This window comes from Hippocampus bargibanti, linkage group LG05 (genome assembly GCF_051943395.1).
Source record: "Hippocampus bargibanti isolate YZ-2025 linkage group LG05, ASM5194339v1, whole genome shotgun sequence".
NCBI lineage: Eukaryota > Metazoa > Chordata > Actinopteri > Syngnathiformes > Syngnathidae > Hippocampus > Hippocampus bargibanti.
In genome coordinates, this window is record NC_142738.1 from 24,965,589 (window position 1) to 24,989,304 (window position 23,716).

Sequence of the window (23,716 nt, forward strand, 5' to 3'; positions counted from 1 at the left end):
TTTTTCCATTCTTCAGTGAGATTAAACGATTTGGCCTCACTGTTCCAAAATCGTTGCATTGGAGCGTATGTTGTAAAACTAAATAAGAAAACCTTTATTAGTCTCACAATGGAGAAATACCCAAATCACAGCAGCAATGTCATGAAAAGTAGTAGAACAAGAACGAAATATAGGAGCTGCTTAATGTGTCCGGTTGTGTTGCAAAAAAAAAAAGCTTCAGCTGTTGATAAAACACTATTTAAATTAATAAGTATTGTATTGTATTGTAAGTCATAAGAAAACCATTTGAGAGAAATGCATTTCATTCTTTAGATGCAGAATCGGGTGATGGCCACAGAAGGTTGTCCTTAAATGGAGAACTGAACGGGCTATTGGGAGCAGCAGGTCTTCTCGGAGGCGGTGATTTAACATCAGACACGACCAGACCTATCTCCACACTGAACAGTATTGCTCAGGATATCCAGATAATGTTTGTTTCTTATTCACTCTTGCCACATGAAACATTTCTTTATCTTCTTGGATTTCTTTATCACTGAAAATGTCAAGTAAGTTTTGTTGTTGTGAGTTCCAGATGACATAATTTTCTTTCAATGACTCCAATTTCAGTCACCTTTCTGGTGATGACCAGTCTACCTGTATCCCTATCACCTCGGACAATGTGGAGATTGTGGCTAGTCAGGAATCAAGCATCAACAGCAAGGCTCGTGGCAGCAACATGGTAAGATTGTAAATATTCCTATTTTGCTGGCCCTGCCTGTTGTTATATCATGAGTGGCTTTTGTTATTGTCGTGAGTGGCAGGATACAGAAGAGATTTTTATATTGATTTTATATATATATATATATATATATATATATATATATATATATATACACACACACACACACACAGTAAAGTCTCGTTATATCGATATCGGATATATCGATAGTCCCGGTTAGGTTATATCGATACTATTTCTATGCAAACAGGGTCGGATATATCGATAGCCCCGGTTATATCGATATTTTTTCGGACTCCCTTGAATATCGATATAACGAGACTTTACTGTATATATATATATGGCTTTGTGTGTATATATATATATATATATATATATTGGATTGGATTGGATTGGATTGGATTTGCCTTTATTAGTCTCGCAATGGAGAAATTTACATTTCACAGCAGCAAAGTTATGAAAGAAATGAAAGTAGAAAAGCAAAACATAGGAGCTGCTGGAAAGGCAGCCACTCTCGCGGCGCCGTCTTGAAGTCAAAAGAACAAAAAAAAACTAAATAACAAATAACATGACAACACAAAGACACAGAGAGACATTCATTCTTAAGCACCTTCTGTACCCTCTTTGTTACATAAAGCAGTTCCAGATGAAAGAGGAGAGGATCAAAGCGTCTCTTCACCAGTGTATCAGGGACATCATGGTGGAATGTGCAAGTCGACTACAAGCTAAATGTTAAAAGCAAACATGCAGCTGTAGCATCCATTGACGAAAAGAGATCGTCTCACATCTCCTGTCCCACATAAATCTGCTTCAATTCCATCCCGCGACAGTTGCATATACGCATCGGCGCTCTGCGCTGACACTCCTTCCTTCTTATCGCGGGCTCCTCAAGCCATGTATCCATCCAGCCGCAGACTGTCCAACAGCACCGACCTTCCACTGAACAAAGCGGGGCTGTGAAGATGCTGCCCATTACAGGCGCAAAAAAACACAATGGCCCCAGAGCTGTCCAGCGATGACAGTCGAATGGCACCGACATTCCTCCCATTCAAAAACAGTACAGGCATATTCATGCTGCCGAAAAGACGCAACCGCTCAGCACAGTTTCCTCCTTGATGAATGTCGTGGTCAAAAATGCTGAAAAACAATCCGTATCCGTTCCACACGACGCACAACAACACAAAGTGACAAAAGAAAACACAAAAACAAGACAAAAACAACAAAAAAAGCAAGGCTCATCAGAGCACTTGCTGACGGCTGCCTACTCGGGCGCCATCTTGGACTCCTTATATATATATATATATATATGCACAGTAAAGTCTCGTTATATCGATATCGGTTATATCGATAGTACTGCTTATTATGATACTATTTCTATGAACGCAAGGAGAAAATTTACATGCCGCAGGAACAGATCGATAGTCCGGTTATATCGATATTTTTTCAGACTCCCGAGAATATATATATATATATATGTATATGTGTGTGTGTGTGTGTGTATATATATATATATATATATATATATATATATATATATATATATATATATATATATATGTGTATATGTATATATACACAGTAAAGTCTCGTTATATCGATATTCTCGGGAGTCAGAAAAAATCTCGATATAACCGTACTGCATTAAGGGGGGGGGGGGCAACACGTAAACGGGGTATCTTCAATATGGCATGTCATTTTATCATTGGGTTCATAGATAGCGTATCTAACATGCTTTTGTACAGTAGTGAAGTGAAAAATAAACGTGTGCATAAAATAAAAACGTCTTTACACTTTTTAAATCATTATTTCCTTTCAAAAATGCAACCAATGCAAAATTCTCACGTTCTATTCACACGAAACCAAGAAAAAAACAGTGATTGTTGCAAGCGATAAAGATATCTGAATGCTACACAATTAAATACATGGATGAAAAACCAAAACTGCAACGTTTACATTACTTAACGTTGATGAAGTATTCTGCTGCACGTCACATCAAACTCTTTCGCGATGAAGGATTTGCTTGTTGGATTGTCCTCCACAGCCACGATTGCCTTATGCGTTGTTCGGATATCACAATTCTTACGTTTCCCCATGGTTGAAATTGGTGTCAAGCAACAGTACTGTATTTTAGCTCTGCTACGCTTTTGTTGTTGTGCTCGGTAAGACAGGTCACAACACGGAAGCTGGTGACTCGGCTTGGGAGGACCCGACAACGGGGTTCGAGAGAGTGCCTGACTAGAATGACTGTACATGTTTGGTCTGAGAACCATGTTGCACCCAAAAGCCGGCAGAATAGGGCATCCAAGCTCCATATAAGGAATTTATCAGCGTCTGCTACACACGAGCTGGCGTCTGAAAATGAAAATGGCGTCTGCTACACAGGAGCGGGTCACGTTTACCAAGTCACGTGACCACGTCACGTGACCAAGTCGACCAACGGCGGACCGATACAGATTCCGATAATGGTGGTACTGTATAGAAACCCCTAAGCAAATATCGATTCACTTTAAGTATCTTTTGCATCGATATAAACATAGCAAAATGGCCGGCGGGAGATGAAAAAGAGCACCGTAGTAACCGGATTATCGTAAAAATCGAATCGTACAAAACGGAACTAATTATACATAAAAAGACTAGAAATGTGCACGGGAAATGAAAATAGTGTTGTAATAATCACTATTATCAATATAAATGATATAGATATAACTAGTCTTTACTGTGTGTGTGTGTGTGTATATATATATATATATATATATATATATATATATATATATATATATATATATATATATATCTCATCATCTCATCTCATATATATCTCATCTCATCTCAGAGATGAGATGAGATGAGATATATATATATATATATATATATATATATATATATATATATATATATATATATATATATATATATATATATATATATATATATATGTGTGTGTGTGTGTGCTATATTTTACGTTATTTATTTATTCATTTTTTTTTTTTTTTTAGGTGAAGATTCAACCAGTTGCCAAATATGACTGGGAGCACAAGTATCATTATGGCAGACTTATTGCTGTGTCAAATTCCTTCATGGCATATGCAATTAGAGGTGAGAGTCCAGCTTTTAAATACTTTTGTTCTGTCGCAGAGCCATTGCACACTGAGTAATGCATAGTCGCACACTGCGTGGAGTTCTACCACATGATTTCATTTGACACCAAGTCTCAACCACTAGTTTTGCAGTTAATGTGGCAGCGTTGCTTATTATACCAATCAAAATTTCGTTTTGTCCATGTCAAAGTTTTGTTACAGCTTCAGCTGTTGTTAAAGGACAACCGACGTCTCCGAACAAGTTGTGTCCATAATTTGTAAAATGGCTTCAAATGACTTCTACTGAGCGTATTTTAATACAATTCCACCGCATATAGCTATATTTTACGTTTTAAGACTCACATTCACGTTTTAAGACTCTCATTCACGTTTTAAGACTCTCATTCAGGAACATTCAGGAAGTCTTGTTTTTGAGTTGGTGACGAGTCCGTACGTGACGTCACTAAAGGACCGCCCCCTGACCGTAAAAAAAGACTCATTGTAGCGTCGTTCCATCACGTCAATGTATTTTGCTGTACTGTTTAGTTTGAAACACCCAAAAGCCGCCAGAAGAGGGAGTCCAAGCTCCATGGAAGGAATTTATCAGCCTGTGGAAACAGGCTGATTCATTCCTCACAACAGCGGTGGCCATTTTTGGGTGCGACATTCCCCCCCCGCCCGTTTGCATCAAAATGACACAGAATGTATGCTTTCCTCTTGAAGAACTATTTGAATCATATTCATAACTGGATGTGTAACAAGACAGCATATTCTCCGAATCCGAAGCAATTATTTTTATTCTCCAGCAATGCTAGAGGTCTTGGCATGACGTCACAAACTGGGGGCGGGACTTTCTGAAAATGCCCAATTCACAGCTCAATTTTTTTGCTGATTTTTGACATTTTAAGTAATTTTTATTGGTGTTTTGCAGTTGAATAAAAATATCATACTGCGTGTTTTGGGTATTTTAGATGCTATAAAACGTTTTTCTGATGTCAGTTAAGAAACAAAAAAGTGACGTCAGTTGTCCTTTAAAGCACTATATAAATCAATATGTATGTATTGTATTGAATTTTGTCCACCCGTCCCCATTTCAAGCTCGGATAACTCCAGACCCATATAAAGTAGGAATGAACTCATTTTTTTAGTTATATTTATTTTACGTGTACTGCACAGGACAGGTCATCTGTTTAAACCGGCACTCATACCTGGCACGCACGCACGTCCGCCCGCCCGCTAAAGATTCTGAATAACATCAAATGTGGACATTCGCAAAGCCAAACCCTACTTCAAAAATGTTTGAGGTGAAAATGTGTCAAATTAGAAGATGAAAGGTTTCTAATTTTGTGTTGAATGTTTATGTAGTCCTAAAACTCAATACATGTACGTATTCTGAAGGTCCTGCAATTTCAGTGAAAATGACAAAAAATCTGGCAATGGAGTGGACACATTTTGCACGTCATTTGGCAGTGAATGAGTTAAGAAGATAAATCATCACGGAATGCCATGGAAGATAAAAAGTTGGTTATTCACAGTTAACTTTGGATACAACTTGCAACCAAATTTAAAAATTGGTGTGCCGTGAGATACTGTCAGGTATGCCGCGGGAAATTATCCAAAACGTATGCTTGTGTGGTCTATCTATTTGCCGTGTACTTTAGTGATTGACAGGAGCCACATGATACGATGCAATGACTCTCTGCAGCCAATCATGGCATTTACAGTACTTGCCGTGTATATGATATTTAAGATAACTCTTCTTCTTCTTTTCCTTTCGGCTTTTTCCTTCAAGGGGTCGCCACATGTAAGATAACTGCGGTCATTTAAAGTTGGAATGGTTGTCGGAATATGTGAAAATAGGATAACGGGTAGTGAAACGCTGTTCGATATTTTCTCTCTTGAGCGAGAAAGATCTACGCTAAAAACATGCAAAGTTAAAATTGTACTGTATGCAAATTTTCCGATGGAAAAATATGGACTACTTGAAGCGACACATTCAGCAGAAAAGTCATTAGAATGATTTTGGAATTATACAAAGACTGAAGATAGATAAGGGATTGGTACAATATTGCAACAGAGCGCAAACGACATGGGAAAAAGAACCCGTTGTCTCACAGAAAAAATGTGACCCTGTGCAAGTTCAAGTTCTAATTTTACTTGCAATTAAAATGAATGCACCAAATATTGGATTCTGCCAGATTTGTTTTGGGGATTTCGTTTAATTTTTCAAAAAGTCAGAAAGTTTCTGTTTTAAATGACTTTAGTTTTGTGTCATGTCTGCAATGGGATTTTTTTCATACAAAATTAAACAACTGAATGACAGTCTTCTGAGATTGATGATTGTTGGTATTTTTTGTCAGGGATTGTAGTCATGAGACTGGAGATTTGTATTATGCAATTTGCCAAAGCATTTTACAAATGTCTACATATGTAATGCACGATGAGTTGCATTCCGTGTGTTTTATTGTATTCCATAATATTGCCCTTTCTATGACATCTTCCCTCAGGAGCCAACAACCAGGCTATGATACGCGTCTTGAGTGTCGGCACTGCAGAGCGTTGCTTACTCAAAGGCTTCACTGGTGCCGTCACAGATCTGGCTTTCGCCCATCTTGACTCGCCTCTGTTGGGTTGTGTAGATGAAGCTGGCAACCTAATGGTTTGGGAGCTCACATGTACCAGCAGTAGAATACTGTATCCTGACTCCATTAATGCTTAGACAATCTTACCCTTTTTATTACTTGGGGTGTTGACTTTTACAGCAGTTTTTCCGTTTTTAAACTTCTAAGTTAGCCAACAAATTTTACAACAATTATATTTCAAAGAAAATCTTTGATGCCTACTTAACCCTATATTATGTTGAAAAAAAACCCGATTATGTTCTGGGTCATTTTTACCCGTATGTAAAAATCCACACAAAACAGTAATAATAGATGACATCAGCAACTTCAAGCTTCAAACTTTACAACAACAACAAGCTTCAAACTTTAAAGGACAACCGACGAAGTTGTGTCCATAATTTGTAAAATGGCTTCAAATGACTTCTACTGAGCGTATTTTAATAAGATTCCACCACATATAGGTATATTTTACGTTTTAAGACTCGTGCTGAATATTCAGGAAGTCTTGTTTTTGAGTTGGTGACGAGTCCGTACGTGACGTCACTAAAGGAACGCCCCTGACCGAAAAATACATTGACGTGATGGAAGGACGCTATAATGCGTCTTTTTTACGGTCAGGGGGCGGTCCTTTCATGACGTCACGTACGGACTCGTCACCAACTCAAAAACAAGACTTCCTGAATATTCAAAGTGAGTCTTAAAACGTAAAATATAGCCATATGCGGTGGAATCTTATTAAAATACGCTCAGTAGAAGTCATTTGAAGCCATTTTACAAATTATGGACACAACTTGTCCGGAGACGTCGGTTGTCCTTTAAGCTCTCAGTTGTACAGGAGTGGTCCATCGATGAAAAGGTTTCTTCAATCGTCATCTGTACTTCTTTGAAAGAAGTACAGATGTATCATCAGCAACAATTGTTTCTGAGATGTCATAAACATAGACAATATATTTTCTATCCCATTTTAAATTCCTATTTTAAAACTCTTTTGAAGAAAGGAAAAGGAAAGGATATCCAATGCTTTAGTCAACACAAAAATGGAAACGGGTAAAATTGAACCCTAAACATATGTGAAGTAATGTTATTAGAAGCACTCCATTGTCTTACACTGACAGAACTCAGTGCTAAATCTTACTCATAACCCTGTGATATTATACAGACATGCACACACAAACCCCAAATGTGTTTTACTTTATTCTGCTTTCCTTAATCCATTGCCCTAAGAGATCAGATAGTTGTTCATGTTCGAAGGCCACAGGACATGCCACTGAACTCACACCGTCGTCTCATCTGGTGCCCTTTCATTCCAGATGAAAATGAAGACAACCAAGATGACGACAGCCAGACCTTGGCTCTTCTGCATGAAGATAGGGTATCGGTTCAATACAAAAAAATATAACATTGCCTACAACAAATTTCGTAACCCTCTATTAAATAGAATAGCTTACACTAAAACTAGGCACATTGGAGTCAGCAAATCCAATCTTTACCAATAACGGTTCAGAACATGAATGGTAATTCGGAATGTGAACAAGATCGTGGCCCAATTCCTTCTGTCAACTACATACGTGGGACTTAACATACTCCTCAAAATGTGTAGTTAAATATTGATACCTTACTTCCGGACCAGCTCAACTTTCTCTATGGATTCAAGACTCGAATTTGTGTCCCCATGCTCGATCCAGAAAGCATTCAATCTCCTGTTTTTCATGAAATTAACTTTTCACATTGCCAGCCTTTCTCTTCTCTCTATCAGCAGTCTTTGAACAGATATGCCTAGGACTGATAGACAGAATATATATTCCATGCCATTTTTGCCACTTTAAAATTATGTTTTGCCAAAATATGTTGAGCTTGTTCTCTGGTAGCCCATAAGTGAGTAAAAAAGGACAAAGGACAAAAACACCATGAAAAAAAAGTAACAAACTGTCAAGCTGGGATATACTGCAAATGGTCCCCGGGCCTTGAGTTTGTGACACTTGGTCCAAAGGCTCCATAATAAATAAAAAAATACAGTTCACAAGCAAGTACCTGGCAGATCATGTCAAGCTAAATAAGTAGCAAATACAGTCAGTTCGGAAAGTATTCAGAACGGTTCACTTTTCCCCTATTTTCTTCTGTTACAGCCCCATTGCAAAAAACAATAAATTCATTTTTTTCCTCAGAATTCTACACAAAATACCACATGATGACAACATGAAATAGGCTTTGGTAAAATATTTGTAAATTAATAAAAATGAAAAAAATCACCTGTGCATAAGTATTAATGAAGCTCAAAAATGAGCTCTAGTTCATCCGGTTTCCACTGATCAACGTCAAGTTGAGTCTACAGCTTAATGGGAGTCCACCTATGGTAAATTCAGTAGATTGGACTTGTTTCAGAAAGACACACACCTGTCTAGATAAGCTCCCATAGTTGACAGTGCATGTAGGAACATAAACCAAGCATGAAGTCAAAAGAATTATATGTAGACCTCCAAAACATAATTGTTTCAATGCACAAATCTGGGAAAGGCTACTGAAAAATTTCTGCTATTCTAAAGTTCCCAGTGAGTAACATGGCCTGCATCATCCTTAAATGCAAGATGTTTGGAACCAATAGGAATCTTCCTGAACCGGGTTGCCCACCTAAACTGAGCAGTCGGGGTGAGTCAGAGAGGTAACCAAGAACCCGATGGTCACTTTTTCAGAGCTCCAACATTCCTCTATGGAGAGAGGAGAAACTTCCAGAAGGACAACCATTTCTGCTGATATCCACCAAGCAGGCCTGTATGGAAGAGTGGCCAGGCAGAAGCCACTTCTTAGTAAAAGGCACATGTCAGCCCGGCTGGAGTTTGCTAAAAGGCACTTGAAAGACTCTCAGACCATGAGAATCAAAATTATATGGTTTGATGAGACAAAGATTGAAATATATAGTACATGGTCGTCAGGCACCGCTCATCATCTGGAGTACACCATCTCTACAGTGAAGCATGGTGGTGGCAGCATCATGCTCTGGGGTTGTTTTTCAGCTGCAGGAACTGGGAGAATAGTCAGGATTGAGAGAAAAATGAATGCAGCAATGTAGAGAAACATCCTGGACGAAAACCTTTTCCAGAGCGCTGTTGACCTCAAACAGGGACAGTGTTTCATCTTTCAGCCGGACAACAATCAAAAGCACACAGCCAAAATATCAAATGAGTGGCTTCAGAACACCCCTGTCAATGTCCTTGAGTGGTCCAGCCAGAGCCCAGACTTCAATCCCATGGAACAGGCTGTGCGCCAGCACTGCCCATCCAATCTGATGGAGCTTGAAAAATGCTGTATGAATGGGAAAAACTGCCCAAAAATAGGTGTACCAAACTTGTAGCAACCTGTTCAAAAAGACTTGAGGCTGTCATTTCTGCCAAAGGTGCTTCTACAAAACATTCTGAATACTCATGTGCAGGTGATTTTTTTTTCTCCTTTTTTTTCTTTTTAATAAATTTACAAAAAAAATACCAAAACTTCTTTCATGTTGTGATCATTCTGAGGAAAACAATGAATTTATTCCTTTTTTAAATATGGCTGTAAGAAAATGCGGGAAAAGTGAAGCATTCTGCATACTTTCCGAACTGACTACTTGTGACTTGGTGGCTGTGATGATAATTAAAAAATGGGCCGTCATCTGGCACATTACTTTGATCAGCATCCATATCATACCCCCACAAGACTTTATTTCAGGATCACATTAGGATATATCCTAAGATTTATTTGTATTTTTCATAAATTAATTTCATTTTTTTATTTTTTCCTTTCCAGGCTGAAGTGTGGGACCTTGAAATTTTGAGGGCCAACAATGCTAGTTGGCCTGTTTATGCCACCGATTTGAAAGAAGGCCTCATTACTGTGACTGGATATACCCAAGTAAGACTTGATATACCAAGGACAAAAATAACTGTTTTAAAGGAAAAGTAAAGCCCCATAATTTTCTGTACAATGTGTTGTATGCGCTTCCACGCACTATTCTGATAAATATTTTGCTTGTGGATACAGATTAAGCACAATTGTTTCTATCCATCTTGGGCCTGAGCATTTTGCCAGTTTCTGTTGACTGACAATTTTGTGTAGATATGAATGTGTGAATGGTTATTCTCGATGTGTGCTCTGCTTTTGGCTAGAGACCAAGTCAGGTCATACTTTGCCGCTCACCTTAGGATGTCCGTCGCCTTTGCGACCTAAATGACGATAAGTGATTCAGACAATTAATGTTATTGTAATTTGCCCTCTTGAGTAAAAACAAGATTGCCACAATCCAGACACTAGGACAAGGATAAACCCACAGGAACACTTTTTACAAGACAGAAATCGACGACTTACTCGGATGAAAGCAGATTTTGAATTTGTATTAGGAACATGCAATATAAAACTTATTATATAATATGCTGTATGTCATGTATATTGGCATATTTAAAATAATAAAGCTGACTTTGACTTTGATATTTTATTGTCTTCCCAGCATGTCAGTGAAGGTGCCCTATCTCCAGATGGAACAGTGTTAGCCACCGCCAGCCATGATGGTTACATCAAGTTCTGGCAGATATATATTGAAGGGGGGCAGGACAAGCCAAGGTATGAAAGAAGAATGGATCCCTTATTTTAAAAGTTGATGTACTGTCTGCTCCTTTCATACTCCAGTAGCAGAATATCCTCTTTTTTTCCCTTAATTAGATGTCTTCATGAACTTTGTCCACATGGTGGACGTCCTCTTTCCTGCCTTCTTTTCTGTGACAATCACAAAAGGCAGGATCCAGAGTGAGTAGTCACAAGTCATGATTACTGTGAGCAATTTGCATAATAGCAACAAAATGAATCTATTGCTGTTTCGTTTATAGAGCCACTCTGTTTCTTTCAATAGAGTTCCGTTCTGGAGGTTTCTTATAACCGGAGCCGATCAGAACCAAGAATTAAAGATGTGGTGTACTGTTTCCTGGACTTGTTTACAGACCATCAGGTTATTTATTCAGTCTTCACACTCGGAGTCTTTGTTTGAAATTGCGATAGTTGTTTATAGATAGTGTCTGGATTGGGCCAATAGTGGGGTTCCATCCAAATGTTTCCAATTTTTAAGCAAATTCAGTGAAAATGTTCAAAATGAAAGATTTTAATGTATTATTTTGTGAATAGTGAGAGGCTACTGCGCCCTCCCTTGTCTCTACCCTTATACAATGTGGGGGGATAAACACAGACAAAAAAAAGAAATATAAACATTTATAAAACGTCTGCCCTGTCCTATGTACACCCTACTTTGTCAAGTTGCGCAAGCCTTTAATTTTTTTTTGCTGTCTTGTAGATTCTCTCCGGATCCAGTGAATGTGACAGTTCTGCCTAGTCTGAAGGCAAGTTTGGACCTGTCTGCTGGGTATCTCATCCTTTCCGATGTACAGAGGAAGGTCAGTGCATTATTGGCAGCCTTGATCTTTACGTAATGTGTTGGTTAAAAAAAATCACATTCTGTCACTTACATTACTTTCTAAAGCAGGGGTGTCAAACGCTGGTCCTCGAGGGCCGGCTTCCTACATGTTTTCCAAGTCTCCCTGTTGCAACGCACCTGATTCAAGGTAACAGGCTTAATGGACACACCTGATTCTAATGATCAGATCATCTGCAAGCTCTGCCGACGTCTGCACGAGCCCGTTCCCTTGAATTAGGTGCTTTGCAACAGGCCCTCGAGGACCGCATTTTGACACCCTTGTTCTAAAGGTTATTAGGTGTTAGGATGTTGAGAAATATTCAGATGTGTTAATCATTTATTTACACTTAGAAAATGCAAACCTATGGTACTTAACGTCAATGGCCAGGCGCAATACAAATATGGTGTGTCTCTAATAAATTGGAAAGCAATTCACCAAATATAAATTGATAACATATTAAGATTCAAGCAAAGATCATAATACTCTCATCAGGGGTGTCAAACTCATTTCACATGGTGGGCCATGTATGGCCTCGTTTGATGTCAAGTGGGCCGGATAGCATGTCTTTCATTAGTTTTGGTGTAAAGAAGCACAAGAACATTAGCAAAATAATGACATTAAATGAACATCCCTTTTACACAACATTTTGTTTCATGAACAAATCAGAATCAGAATCAGAATCATCTTTATTGCCAAGTATGTAGGACACACAAGGAATTTGTTTCCGGTAGAACACGCTGCACTAGTATCGTTGTCAAAAAAACTGCTAAGTGGCACTATACAGTTCCATTTTGGCTACTGTTGAAAGAGTTCAAAGAGTTAATGGCTTGGGGGAAGAAGCTGTTTAAATGTCTGCTGGATTTGGTGCGCATGGATCTGTAGCGCCTGCCTGAGGGGAGTAGCTGGAAAAGGTGGTGGGCAGGGTGCGGAGGGTCCAGTAGGATTTTCCGCGCCCTAGTTTGGATTCTTGCAGTGTGCAAGTCCTCGAGAGTGGGTAGGGCGGTGCCAATGATTTTTTCCGCCGTCCTAACTGTCCGTTGAAGTCGGATTTTGTCCATTTTTGTGGCGGCCCCGAACCAAACGGTGATGGAAGAACACAGGATGGATTCGATGACAGCCGTCAAATGTGCAATTTACTTTTATTATTCACATATCTGCATGGGAACTGATCCCAATGATTCTATAACGGCACAAAACTTTAACAATAAATTGGTATCGAAAAATATACTAATGCACTTTAAGATTAAATGAGATTTATAAAAAAAGGAATTTTTAAACATGACGGCCCGGTAGTTGAGTGGTTAGCACACCGGCTTCACAGTGCAGAGGTCGCCGGTTGGCGTCCAGGTCTGGCCTCCCTGTGTGGAGTTTGCATGTTCTCCCCGGACTCGCGTGGGTTTTCTCCGGGTCCTCCGGTTTCCTTCCACACTCCAAAAACATGCATGACAGGCAGATTGACTACTCGAAATTGTCCCTAGGTGTGAGTGTGAGAGTGACTGTTGTACGTCTTTGTGTGTGTGCCCTGCGTTTGGCTGGCAACCAATTTATGGTGTCTCGCGCCTCGTGCCCGAAGACAGCTGAGATAGCCTCCAGCACCCCCCGTGACCCTAATGAGGAATAAGCAGTACGGAAAATGGATGGATGAAAATTTTAAACCATTGTTTTTGTTCCTGATATTTGGCATCTTTCACTTTCCGAATGTCGTTTAAGTGCTTGTTTGTGAGCTTTGAACACATTTTTGTTTTACTGCTATTCATTACTGAGAAGATTTGTTCACAAAGGTAGGTAGTTTCAAACATGCCCAAAATTTTAGTAACCTATAATAAGTGCATTATTATTATTATTAGACTGAGTTGTTAATTTGGGGTACCCTGGTAGTAGATACTGATAAACATTTATCCAGACTTATGGATGCAATTTTTCCCTTCAAATCTGCATCCCATTGTAAATGAATTATTTCTAGCTGGATTTTGACCGGTATATCAGAAGCTTTAACTGTGAAAGATGAGCGAAGAACGGAATGTTTTTTTTTAAGTTCACCAAATAGTTACCTGAAAACGTTTCACAAACTCCCACTGTAATCCTGCAATCTTACCGCTTCACGCCCGCATCAGGTCTGGTCACACACACATTAGAAATTCTACACTCCTAATCTACTTTTCTCCGTTTGGATAATGACATTTTGGCTAATGAGGGTGTTGAAACCATGGTTGAAAAAAAAGACAGTGATTGAAAAAAAACACCACTGTTTTCTACTACGTTGATCGAAACAGCACACTCTGCCCTCTGGTGGACAATCCTTGAATTGCACCTCGTTAAAAGTATGTATTACATGTCGGTCGTGCATTTTTTCCACTTTTAAATTATGCTGCAGGCCTGATTAAACCTCCTTGGGGGATGGTTCCGGCTCGCCGGCCGTATGTTTGACACCCCTGCTCTAGACTGCGTTTTGGTCAAAATATTTGCCAAACTAGTAGCATGGACCCTTTGTGAAATGGACTACGCCATTGTTTTTGAAATAAAAGCCCATGGGATGTATGTCACTATTTATTTGCAATTTAGTACGTCTTAAAAAGATTGAGACATACACATATCTTGTATGTTGCAAGGATTATTGAAGGAGTGATTGTTATAAAATGCATTGAAGGTGTGATTGATCTTTTGTGCCGTGAGTGTTTTTGCTTCCGTTGCTGTTTGGTGAATATCTACATAAAATACCAGTTTTAAGGAGAGGGGTAAAAAGCTTTATCTGACTGGTTTATATCTATGGTCAAATTTTAGGAACTTTTTGACTAGTAATATTTCTGCCTACTTTCATTCATCATTAAATCCTGATATGGTATGGCTCCTTGCCAGGTTCTTTATGTGATGGAGCTGAGACAAGATCTGGAAAAAGGCAAGGCATCTTTCACTGCTGTGTCAGAGTTTCTACTCACCCATCCTGTGCTTAGCTTTGGAGTCCAAGATGTTGTCCAAAGCCGTTTGCGACATACTGAAGTTCTTCCGGCTGAGGAGGAGAGTGAGAGCACAATAGCAGGTAAATCCATGGAGCTCTTAATTGTTGGAGCAGGGGGAAAAGGCCAACTATCGCCCCTCTATGCAATTCTATAATCTGTCGTTTTCGTTGTTTTGACTTCAAGATGGCGCCACGAGAGTGGCTGCCTTTATAGGAGCTCCCAGATTTTGTTTTTCTACTTATTCTTTTTCCTCTTCTCTCCCTTTCATAACTTTGCTTAATTAGGAATTTCTCCAATGTGAGACAAATAATGGTTATATCATCATCATGTCATCAACAACAGCTTCAGCTGTTGTTAAAGCGCTATATAAATCAGTATGTATTGTCTTGTATTCATACACACACAGAACAGCGAAAATGATTGATTCCTATTTGAGTTACTTCTGGGCTGAGTGAACGCTGGCGCATGTGGCTGCTGCTGCTCACCCGCGTTAACACTGATCCTGCGACTGTAAAGTGACCTTGAGAGTTTTGAAAGGCGCTTACTAATGAAATGTGTTATTATTATTATTATTGCTGTGAATGTGATTTCTTTCAGAGGGCATTCAAGGCCCCACAGAGTCCAAATCTGGCATCCAGATTAAACTGTACTGTGTTCACACCAAGTGAGTTCTCGTACACTAATCACATTCTCTTATTTTATTCAACACAGTTCAAGTTTTGAAACGGTTCATTCAATAATGTTTAAAAAGTGTTAGCTTGTGCCCTCCTCAAGGGTTCTTATGCAGGAAGAGGGAATATGCTTCTTGTCTCATTTTTATCCCGCAGCAGGCTGCTTCTTCGATTTGAGTTTTCTTGTTTTGTCCAAAGTCGTCTTGGAGCTTTTAGCCATTAAAACCCTCACTGAAATACATTTTAAAATGTTGTGCAGCTAAATATGAAAAAAAAAAAAAAAAAAAAAAAAAAACGACAACAACAAAAAAACAATGTTCCATATATGAACTCGTACTGTATTTTTGTAGTCAATATATACTAACATTGATCATTTATAAATTTAGGAGTCTGCAGGATGTTCAAATCTGGTTCCAGCCTAATTCGGACTTCAACTTTACAAGCTTGCTCCATTCTGATCCTACAGATGGTTTTGGTTGGTTTATGTTTTTTTCCACAATTATTAATTCAGTGTATGTGCAAGAGAGATTTTATCTGATTTCAGTTTTAAATAATTATTATACGGGTTGTGTCACATGTCTAACAGGGTTTTCACCCCATCTGACCGACCAAAGTTCTGACAAGGACTCAGTGAGCGGCTCCCAGACCGACCTGAGGAACATAGCATCACTTCCTGCACCGACCGACTTCCCGTCGAATACTGCTAATGGTGATGGGCAAATGCCAAAATTGATGACTCCTGATGCCTTCATGACGCCAAGCACTTCGGTATAAACCTTTTAAAATCATGTTTGTTTTCTCTTTGTGACTTAACTCTGCTATACCTTATTATAAGGGTGCTCTGATCGGCGTTTTCTGCTGACGATTTCTGATCAGTTCTGTGCTGCTAATTTCAAGACTGAACATTTAATGAGAAAGATCTTTTGATCAGTCTCGTTTGTCAGATCTGTTAATACTGGTCATATGAATTAGCTGTAAATGTAAATTTATTTGTGGTGAGTTCCATTGACTATTTAATGTGGAAAAAAATGAACAAAAAGCACTTAATTTCAATAAAAACTTGTGCCATAATGCAACAACTATTCAACGAAAAAGAAGATGGAAAAAAATAAATTTACTAGCTCTTACACAATCAAATTGAAATAATTAGACTGTCAACACTCATATAAAAGTCCACAAACCTTGCCTAATCACATAATGTAAAATAAACAATAAGAGGTCAAATGGAGACAACAGGTAAATAATGTATTCAACAAATTCCCAAAATGGAAAATATATTATAGGTTAACGTGCCGTATTTTCTGGTGTATAAGGCGCACCCCCCCCCCAATGACTGGTGAATTTTCAAACCTTTTCCATATATAAGGTGCACCGGACTATAAGACGCTCCTTCAATGACATGTTTTAAAAGGTTTTCTATATATAAGGCACACCACATGATAAGGCGCGACAGTGGAGGCTGGGGTTACGTTTTATATATCCCGGGCATGGACCGCACACTACTTCTAAAGGGAGATATGGAATCTGTGGCTGCTGACAGTAGGTGCAAGACCTGTTGTGGCTCAACATTACTTCACATGTAAGGTGCACCTGTGTATAAGGCGCAGGATCATCTTTTGAAGAAAATTAAGCCTTTTGCGTATGCATTCTACACTGAAAAATACGGTATTCTCTTGTGCATTGTCCAGAAAAGAATGCCTCTTGTCATAATTTATCAAAAATATTATTTAATAGATCTATACTTTAGTAATGAAATTAAATTGTTGTATTTAAATGAGATAAACTGATAGAAAACCAGCTTAAATGACATAGAAGTGCATCTTCATAACATATTGACAACATATTGGGCATCATTTCTATAGGCAAAATGCCTACAACTTATTAGCGTTGTTAAATAATTATTTATTCCATAAATAATTGACAATCAGTTGTGAAATTGATCAAGATTGACCAAATACTCTGATTTCAGACTTACAAATGTAAAATTCGATATTTCTGTCATCCTTCATCAAAGCATTTTGATTATCTCTGTAATCAAACACTGATTCTCTTTTTTAAAACAATGATCTACATTTTTTCTTATTTTCTGACATGTTATGTACCAAACCAGTCACATAATCACTTTATGGAAGAAATAAATCAGTGTGATCTATTGTGCTACAAAAATTATCATACCTGTCAACCTTTGCTAATAGCTGCCCTTATAAATGATTACAATTCTCGTATAAAAGTTGTATTACGCCATACATTTTTTGAAATGAGAAAAAAATGCTCACAAGTGGAAATGCAGACAGCTTACCGTGCATGTGCACGTTATTCTTTTATCAATCCGACCGTACAGAGTGCTGAATAAAAATACTATTGAGTATTCCCTTTGCTGGTTTGCCGTGACAATAGTAGCAATCACCAGCAGCATTGTCATTGGCTACCAGCAGTTGAGACAAAATTTATTTCAGCCAAAATGGTCTTCGTAAGATCCTTTCACAATTTTTTTTGCAAATAAAAGTTGTAATATGCAGTACAATATTAGAAATGATAAAAAAAGTCTAAAATACAGGGGTAACGTATACATTGACAGGCATAAATTATTTGTAGTTATTGCGTGAATAACGCATGATTGATCTAGTGTTGAACTTCAATCCCAATAGTGCCCTTTGTCTTAAAGTATCTCTTCCGTGTCAAAAACATCGCTGCATAATTTCTACCTAGTGTGAAATTTAATTTTTGTTTTCTTTCATTTTGCTTCCAAATACTCGTTAAACAATGCAAAATACAGTAAAGTCTCATTATATCGATATCGGATATATCGATAGTCCCGGTTATATCGATACTAATTCTATGCACGCACGGAGAAAATTACATGCAAACAGGGTCGGATATATCGATAGTCCCGGTTATATCGATATTTTTTCGGACTCCCTTGAATATCGATATAACGAGACTTTACTGTAATATGGTAAACTGTGATAAAGGGAAAACTATTTTTGCAACACATTTTAATGCAGAATAACTGAACAAATGATGTAAAATATTTATTCAACCAGTAGTTTGGAACCAAACTTAGACCGGACCACATCTACCAATTATTGGAAATCTGCCTTAATACTACGTTTTTTTTTCAATTTCGGGAGAACTTTTGCAAACAAATTCATGGTTGTGCTATGGGCTCACCAGTTTCACCCACAGTGGCTAATCTGTACATGGAAGAGATGGAGAAACAGGCCCTCACATCCTTCCCGGGGACAAAACCTAGCCACTGGTTTAGATATGTGGACGATACTTTTGTCATAATTAAGAAACAAGAAATTCAATCCTTCACAGATCACCTCAACTCTGTAGACATCAACATTAAATTTAGTCTTGAGGACATTGAAGAGAACCAACTAGCCTTTTTGGATTGTAAAGTAATTGTAAAAGAGGACAGAGCGCTAAAAACAGAAGTCTTTAGTAAGGCTACGCACATTGACCAATACTTTTCGATTCTAACCACCCTTTACAACACAAACTAGGAGTTATCAGAACCCTCGAGCATAGGGCGGCGTTGAAGTGTAGAGAAAAGGCAGCGTTGAAGGTAGAGAAAAGGAGTCAAAACATATCAGGAGAGCACTCACAAACTGTGGGTACCCTCAGTGATCATTTAACAAATGTCAGAAAGAAAGAATAGGGAATGAAACCAAAAATTCTGAAGATACAAAAAGGAGAGGAGTAGCAGTACCTTATATTGCAGGAGTTTCTGAAAAACTACTACGAGTTCTTTGGCAACACAAAATTCCTACTTATTTCAAACCGATAAACACTTTAAGGCAAAAATTAGTGTATCCAAAAGATAGGCTGCCAAATGAAAAACAAAGTAATGTAGTTCATTCAATACATTGTAAGAATGAAAATTGTGAAGAGCAGTACATTGGGAAGACTAAACAAATTCTCAAAAAAAGACTTGATCAACATCGCAGGAGTTATACTAGTGGGCCTCAATCGGCAGTACATATGCACCTAAAAGCTAGCAACCACTCATTTGACGACAATGAGGTTAAAATCTTAGCGAAAGAACATGGATGGTTTGAAAGGGGAGTAAAAGAAGTGATTTTCATAAAACAACTAAATCCTTCATTAAACCGGTTTGGTGGGGTGAGGTTCAATTTGGATCGTACATACAATAGCCTGCTTAGGCATACTGCTGCCTGTTTAGGATTAGTAATACTGATGAGGTGATACCGGTCGCAGTGGGGCAATCAGGCCAGTCGTTAGTCAGAACGATAGGAACTATCAGTGAAGCAGCTGCAGGGGTAGTCCTCTGCTCCCCCCAACCTGAGAGCAGGGACCTATCATAGCAGAGTCCGGCACCGGGTGATGAAACTTGGAGAATACCATATGCAGTTCAAACATTGGTATACAATCTCTTCAGCATATTCATAAAACCATTATTTCTGATAATGGCCAATGTTTCCTGACTTTAAAATATCCCAATCGTACCACCCACACATACTTTGAGACATTGCATCAACCTATCCCAACATATTTTATTTTTGGTATACTCTTTAGGTGCCTGCATCTCCTGGCAGTAGTGCTAGTAGCCTGACAATTGTGACAGCAATCAGCGACTCGACCAATAGGTGAGTTGTTCGAGAGGATATCGTCATGGTGTTGATACTGATGGGTATTTATTTTGACTCTGTAAAGCTCCCACCCCACTGAGCAGTGAATCATTACAAGTGTTTTCGAAATTTTTGAAAGCAGCAAATTTACCCCATCTTTTTATTTTATTTGTGTTTGCCAAACTTTTGCCTGAAGTTCACAAGCACTTGTCGCAGTGTCGCAAGGAAGCTTTGAATACCTTCAGACATGTTTATATTTTCCTCACGGCAATGAAGGAACAAAAATCTTGGAGAATATCTTATGAACATGAAAAGAACATTTGTAACCTGGTACACAAACCCTGATCAACTTCATGTGAGTTTTTTTGCCTTTACAAACAGTTGCAATTGTTCACCCCTCAGTGGGATCGGGGAATAACTCATTCACCATTTTCTATTCTTAAGCACATTAAAACATCGGTTTGTCAGAGAGGCATTCCATTTTGTTATTGCAGAATGATGAACCATTTGAAATGGAGATGTATTGTAGGATTTTAACTGTAACAAGACAAAGATGGCCTCGTACAAAATCAGCTGCTTCTTTTCTCCCTATGGTTTAATAGTGGAAAAAGAACAATTTTTCAAATGTACTTATAAATACTGCACACACCTACACCCATTTACACACCTGATCACAGTTACACAATGGGAAGGCTGTGGAAACATATGCTGTGATATCTATTCTTGACCAATAGGCGAAAGCCGAAAAGTGTGTATCTCAAAAAAAATTCCCATAGGAAACCATTAAAATGGGAATAATCAGTTCCCGGGTTTCCATAAAATATACTTTTCAACTAAATAAGCCTTAAAACTACACACAACATACCTTATTCTATGTATAATAAATGTGCTATTGTATTGTAATGAAAGAAATACACTGCATTGTATCATAAAGACACTTTATTTACATTTGTGATGGTCTTTTATGGCTTGATGGAATGGCGTTGGAGGTCAAAGATCAAAGGGATTGCTGTTTGGAAAGAAAGGCGCAGTACATGAGGACTATAATTAAAGAAATAAACTGTGCTGTAAAATAAAGTTTTATTTACCTTTTTGATGGTCGTTGATGGCTTATGGAAGGAGAGTCACCTTCCATAAGCACTGTTGGTAACTTAACCTCTGGGGCTGTTCGGTCGTGTGCTTCCGCCGAAGATCACTCCGCCAGCCGTGGTGGGTGTGTATTATGAAAATAGTGCTTATTATAAGGTTTAATTTTCATAAATTTGATGTTTGTAAGACGAAAAGTTTGTAAGTTGAGGTTTCACTGTACTGACATTGGTATGTTTTGGTTTTGACAGAACTTCTGTTGACATTAGTCAGAGTCCCAGCCGGGCAGATAACAGTTTGTCACATCCGGTTTCCAGTAGCAGTCCAAGACCTGCTTCCGCTGTCCTCCATGGTTTGGAGACCATCCAGGTCTGACTGGACACTGCCAGCCACTCTTCAATCTGAAGATGTGGTTCAATATTACCAATATTTTCAGTCTTCCTTTCCCTCTCTTTCCAGACAATGATGTCCCCAAGCACCCCAAATGTGCTGGACAGCCCTCAGGTTCTTGATTCTCAACTGTTGCCACCACTTGCCTCCCCAACTAGGGCACGCTCCCCTGACGTTATCTCCTCAGCCTCCACAGTCATGTCCCAAGACATTCCAGAGATTGCATCCCAGACCCTGCAGCTTCAGCGTGGTCTTGTGTCCAATTTGGACTCTTTACCCCTGTCTGCTCTTCAAGCTGATAGTATGGCCTCTGCTGCTTCTGCCCTTCACTTGCTCACTTCACCACGCTCAGCTAACAGTAACAGGTATCACAGTGAAGTCAAATATCTCCTGTTCCTAAAAGGAAAGTTTTGTGTGCAAAGTGAGTGAAGAAAAATATTTGAACACCCTGCTATTTTGCATGTCCACTGTGAGAGAGATAAGCTAAAAAGAAGTCACAATGTATGATTTTTTTTTATAATGTGACCTCTGTGTCATATAGAATTCTGACACTGAAAGACCTCTTAGTGCGCCCATTAAAAGTCCACTCCGTGTATCATCCTGAATCAGATGCACCTGTTTGAGGTCGTTAGCTGCAGAAAGACACCTGTCCATTCCATAAAACCAGTAAGACTTAAACTTGTAACATGGCGAAGACCAAAGAGCTGTCCAAAGATACCAGAGACAAAATTGTTCACTTCCACAAAAAGGGCTACGGAGCATATGACCTTGTGGGGTCTCAATGATTCTAAGAAAGGTGAGGAATCAGCCCGGAACTACACGACAGGAGTTGATCAATGACCTGAAAAGAGCTGGGACCACCTTTTCCCAAGGTTACCGCAGGTAATACACTAAGACGTCATGATTTGAAATCATGCATGGCACGAAAGGTTCCCCTGCTTAAACCAGCACATGTCAAGGCCCGTCTTAATAATAATAATACATTTTATTTTAAGCGCCTTTCAAAGCTCTCAAGGACACTTTACAGTCGCAGACAAGAATAGGTACGATAATAAATAAAATACAATCACAAATAGAATACAATAAATCAAATACAATTTTAAATAGAAACAAGAGAGAGATACACAGAAAATGCAATTTTAAATAGGTGGGTTTTAAGATGGGATTTCAGAATCAGAAAACCTTTGTTCGTCCCACAATGGGGAAATTTGCAGTTCAGAGCAGCAATTTGAAGGGGGGGAGGAGAATCGATGTTAGTTGTATTAAGTTCATCTACTTGATATCTAACTTAAAACAGATTCTTTTCTTACAGACAGTGTATTTTAGGTGTTCAATTACCTGACATTTTTCGGCGTATACTTCTTCGTCAGAGGACACAGAGGAAGTATACGCCGAAACATGTCAGGATATTGAACACCTAAAATGCACTGTCTGTAAGATAAGAATCTGTTTTAAGTTAGAGAATCGAGATGGGTAGGGAGGGGCACACAGAGGTGGAGGGAGGAAGAGGACTTGAGGCAACGGGAAGGAAGAGAAATTTGAAGAAGGTCACATAGGTATGGGGGGGGGGCAAGGTTATGGATAGCTTTAAATGTGTAAAGAAGAATTTTAAAATTGATTCTATATTTGACTGGGAGCCAGTGGAGCTCTTGGAGGACGGAGGTGATGTGGTGAAAGGATTAACTTCTGGTGATCATCCGGGCTGAAGAATCCTGGACGAGTTGAAGTTTGTGGAGAAGTTTCTGAGGGACACCAAGGTGACAAGACTATGAACGAGGATAGCAGTGGTGTGAGGGATGAGAGATGGGCAAAGACGATTGATATTGCATAGGTGGAAGTACGCAAAGCGGGTTAAGTTATTTATATGGGAGTGGAAAGATAGTGTGTTGTCAAGAATGACACCTAGACCTTTCACCTGATGGGAGGGCGAAACGGTCGAATTGTCAATAGTGAGAGAGAAACTGTTAGCTTTGCTCAAGGTGGATTTGGTACCAACGAGGAGAATTTCAGTTTTTTTCGCTGTTAAGTTTGAGGAAGTTACGGGTAAACCAGGATTTAATTTCAGAGAGGCAGAGTGAAAGGGAAGAAGGTGGAAGAGAGGTGTCGGGTTTGCTGAGCTCGGTGAGATAGAGCTCGGTGTCATCCGCAAAGCAATGTAATTGCATACCA

At 38.9% G+C, this 23,716-nt stretch overlaps 1 protein-coding gene across 1 annotated transcript in view; it reads left to right on the forward strand.

The window, feature by feature from the left end:
* The window catches only part of edc4 (enhancer of mRNA decapping 4), a 48,007-nt gene that overhangs the window by 1,982 nt on the left and 22,309 nt on the right, over window positions 1-23,716 (forward strand). Inside the window, exons 2-18 of the mRNA XM_088997449.1 lie at window positions 313-469; window positions 607-718; window positions 3,715-3,814; window positions 6,303-6,489; window positions 7,641-7,788; window positions 10,197-10,301; window positions 10,894-11,006; window positions 11,106-11,189; window positions 11,293-11,388; window positions 11,728-11,827; window positions 14,705-14,885; window positions 15,403-15,469; window positions 15,863-15,951; window positions 16,063-16,244; window positions 20,019-20,089; window positions 21,409-21,526; window positions 21,617-21,912. Of these exons, the coding sequence (XP_088853575.1) occupies window positions 313-469; window positions 607-718; window positions 3,715-3,814; window positions 6,303-6,489; window positions 7,641-7,788; window positions 10,197-10,301; window positions 10,894-11,006; window positions 11,106-11,189; window positions 11,293-11,388; window positions 11,728-11,827; window positions 14,705-14,885; window positions 15,403-15,469; window positions 15,863-15,951; window positions 16,063-16,244; window positions 20,019-20,089; window positions 21,409-21,526; window positions 21,617-21,912 (2,206 nt within the window). The remainder of the gene's footprint in view (window positions 1-312; window positions 470-606; window positions 719-3,714; window positions 3,815-6,302; window positions 6,490-7,640; window positions 7,789-10,196; window positions 10,302-10,893; window positions 11,007-11,105; window positions 11,190-11,292; window positions 11,389-11,727; window positions 11,828-14,704; window positions 14,886-15,402; window positions 15,470-15,862; window positions 15,952-16,062; window positions 16,245-20,018; window positions 20,090-21,408; window positions 21,527-21,616; window positions 21,913-23,716) is intronic.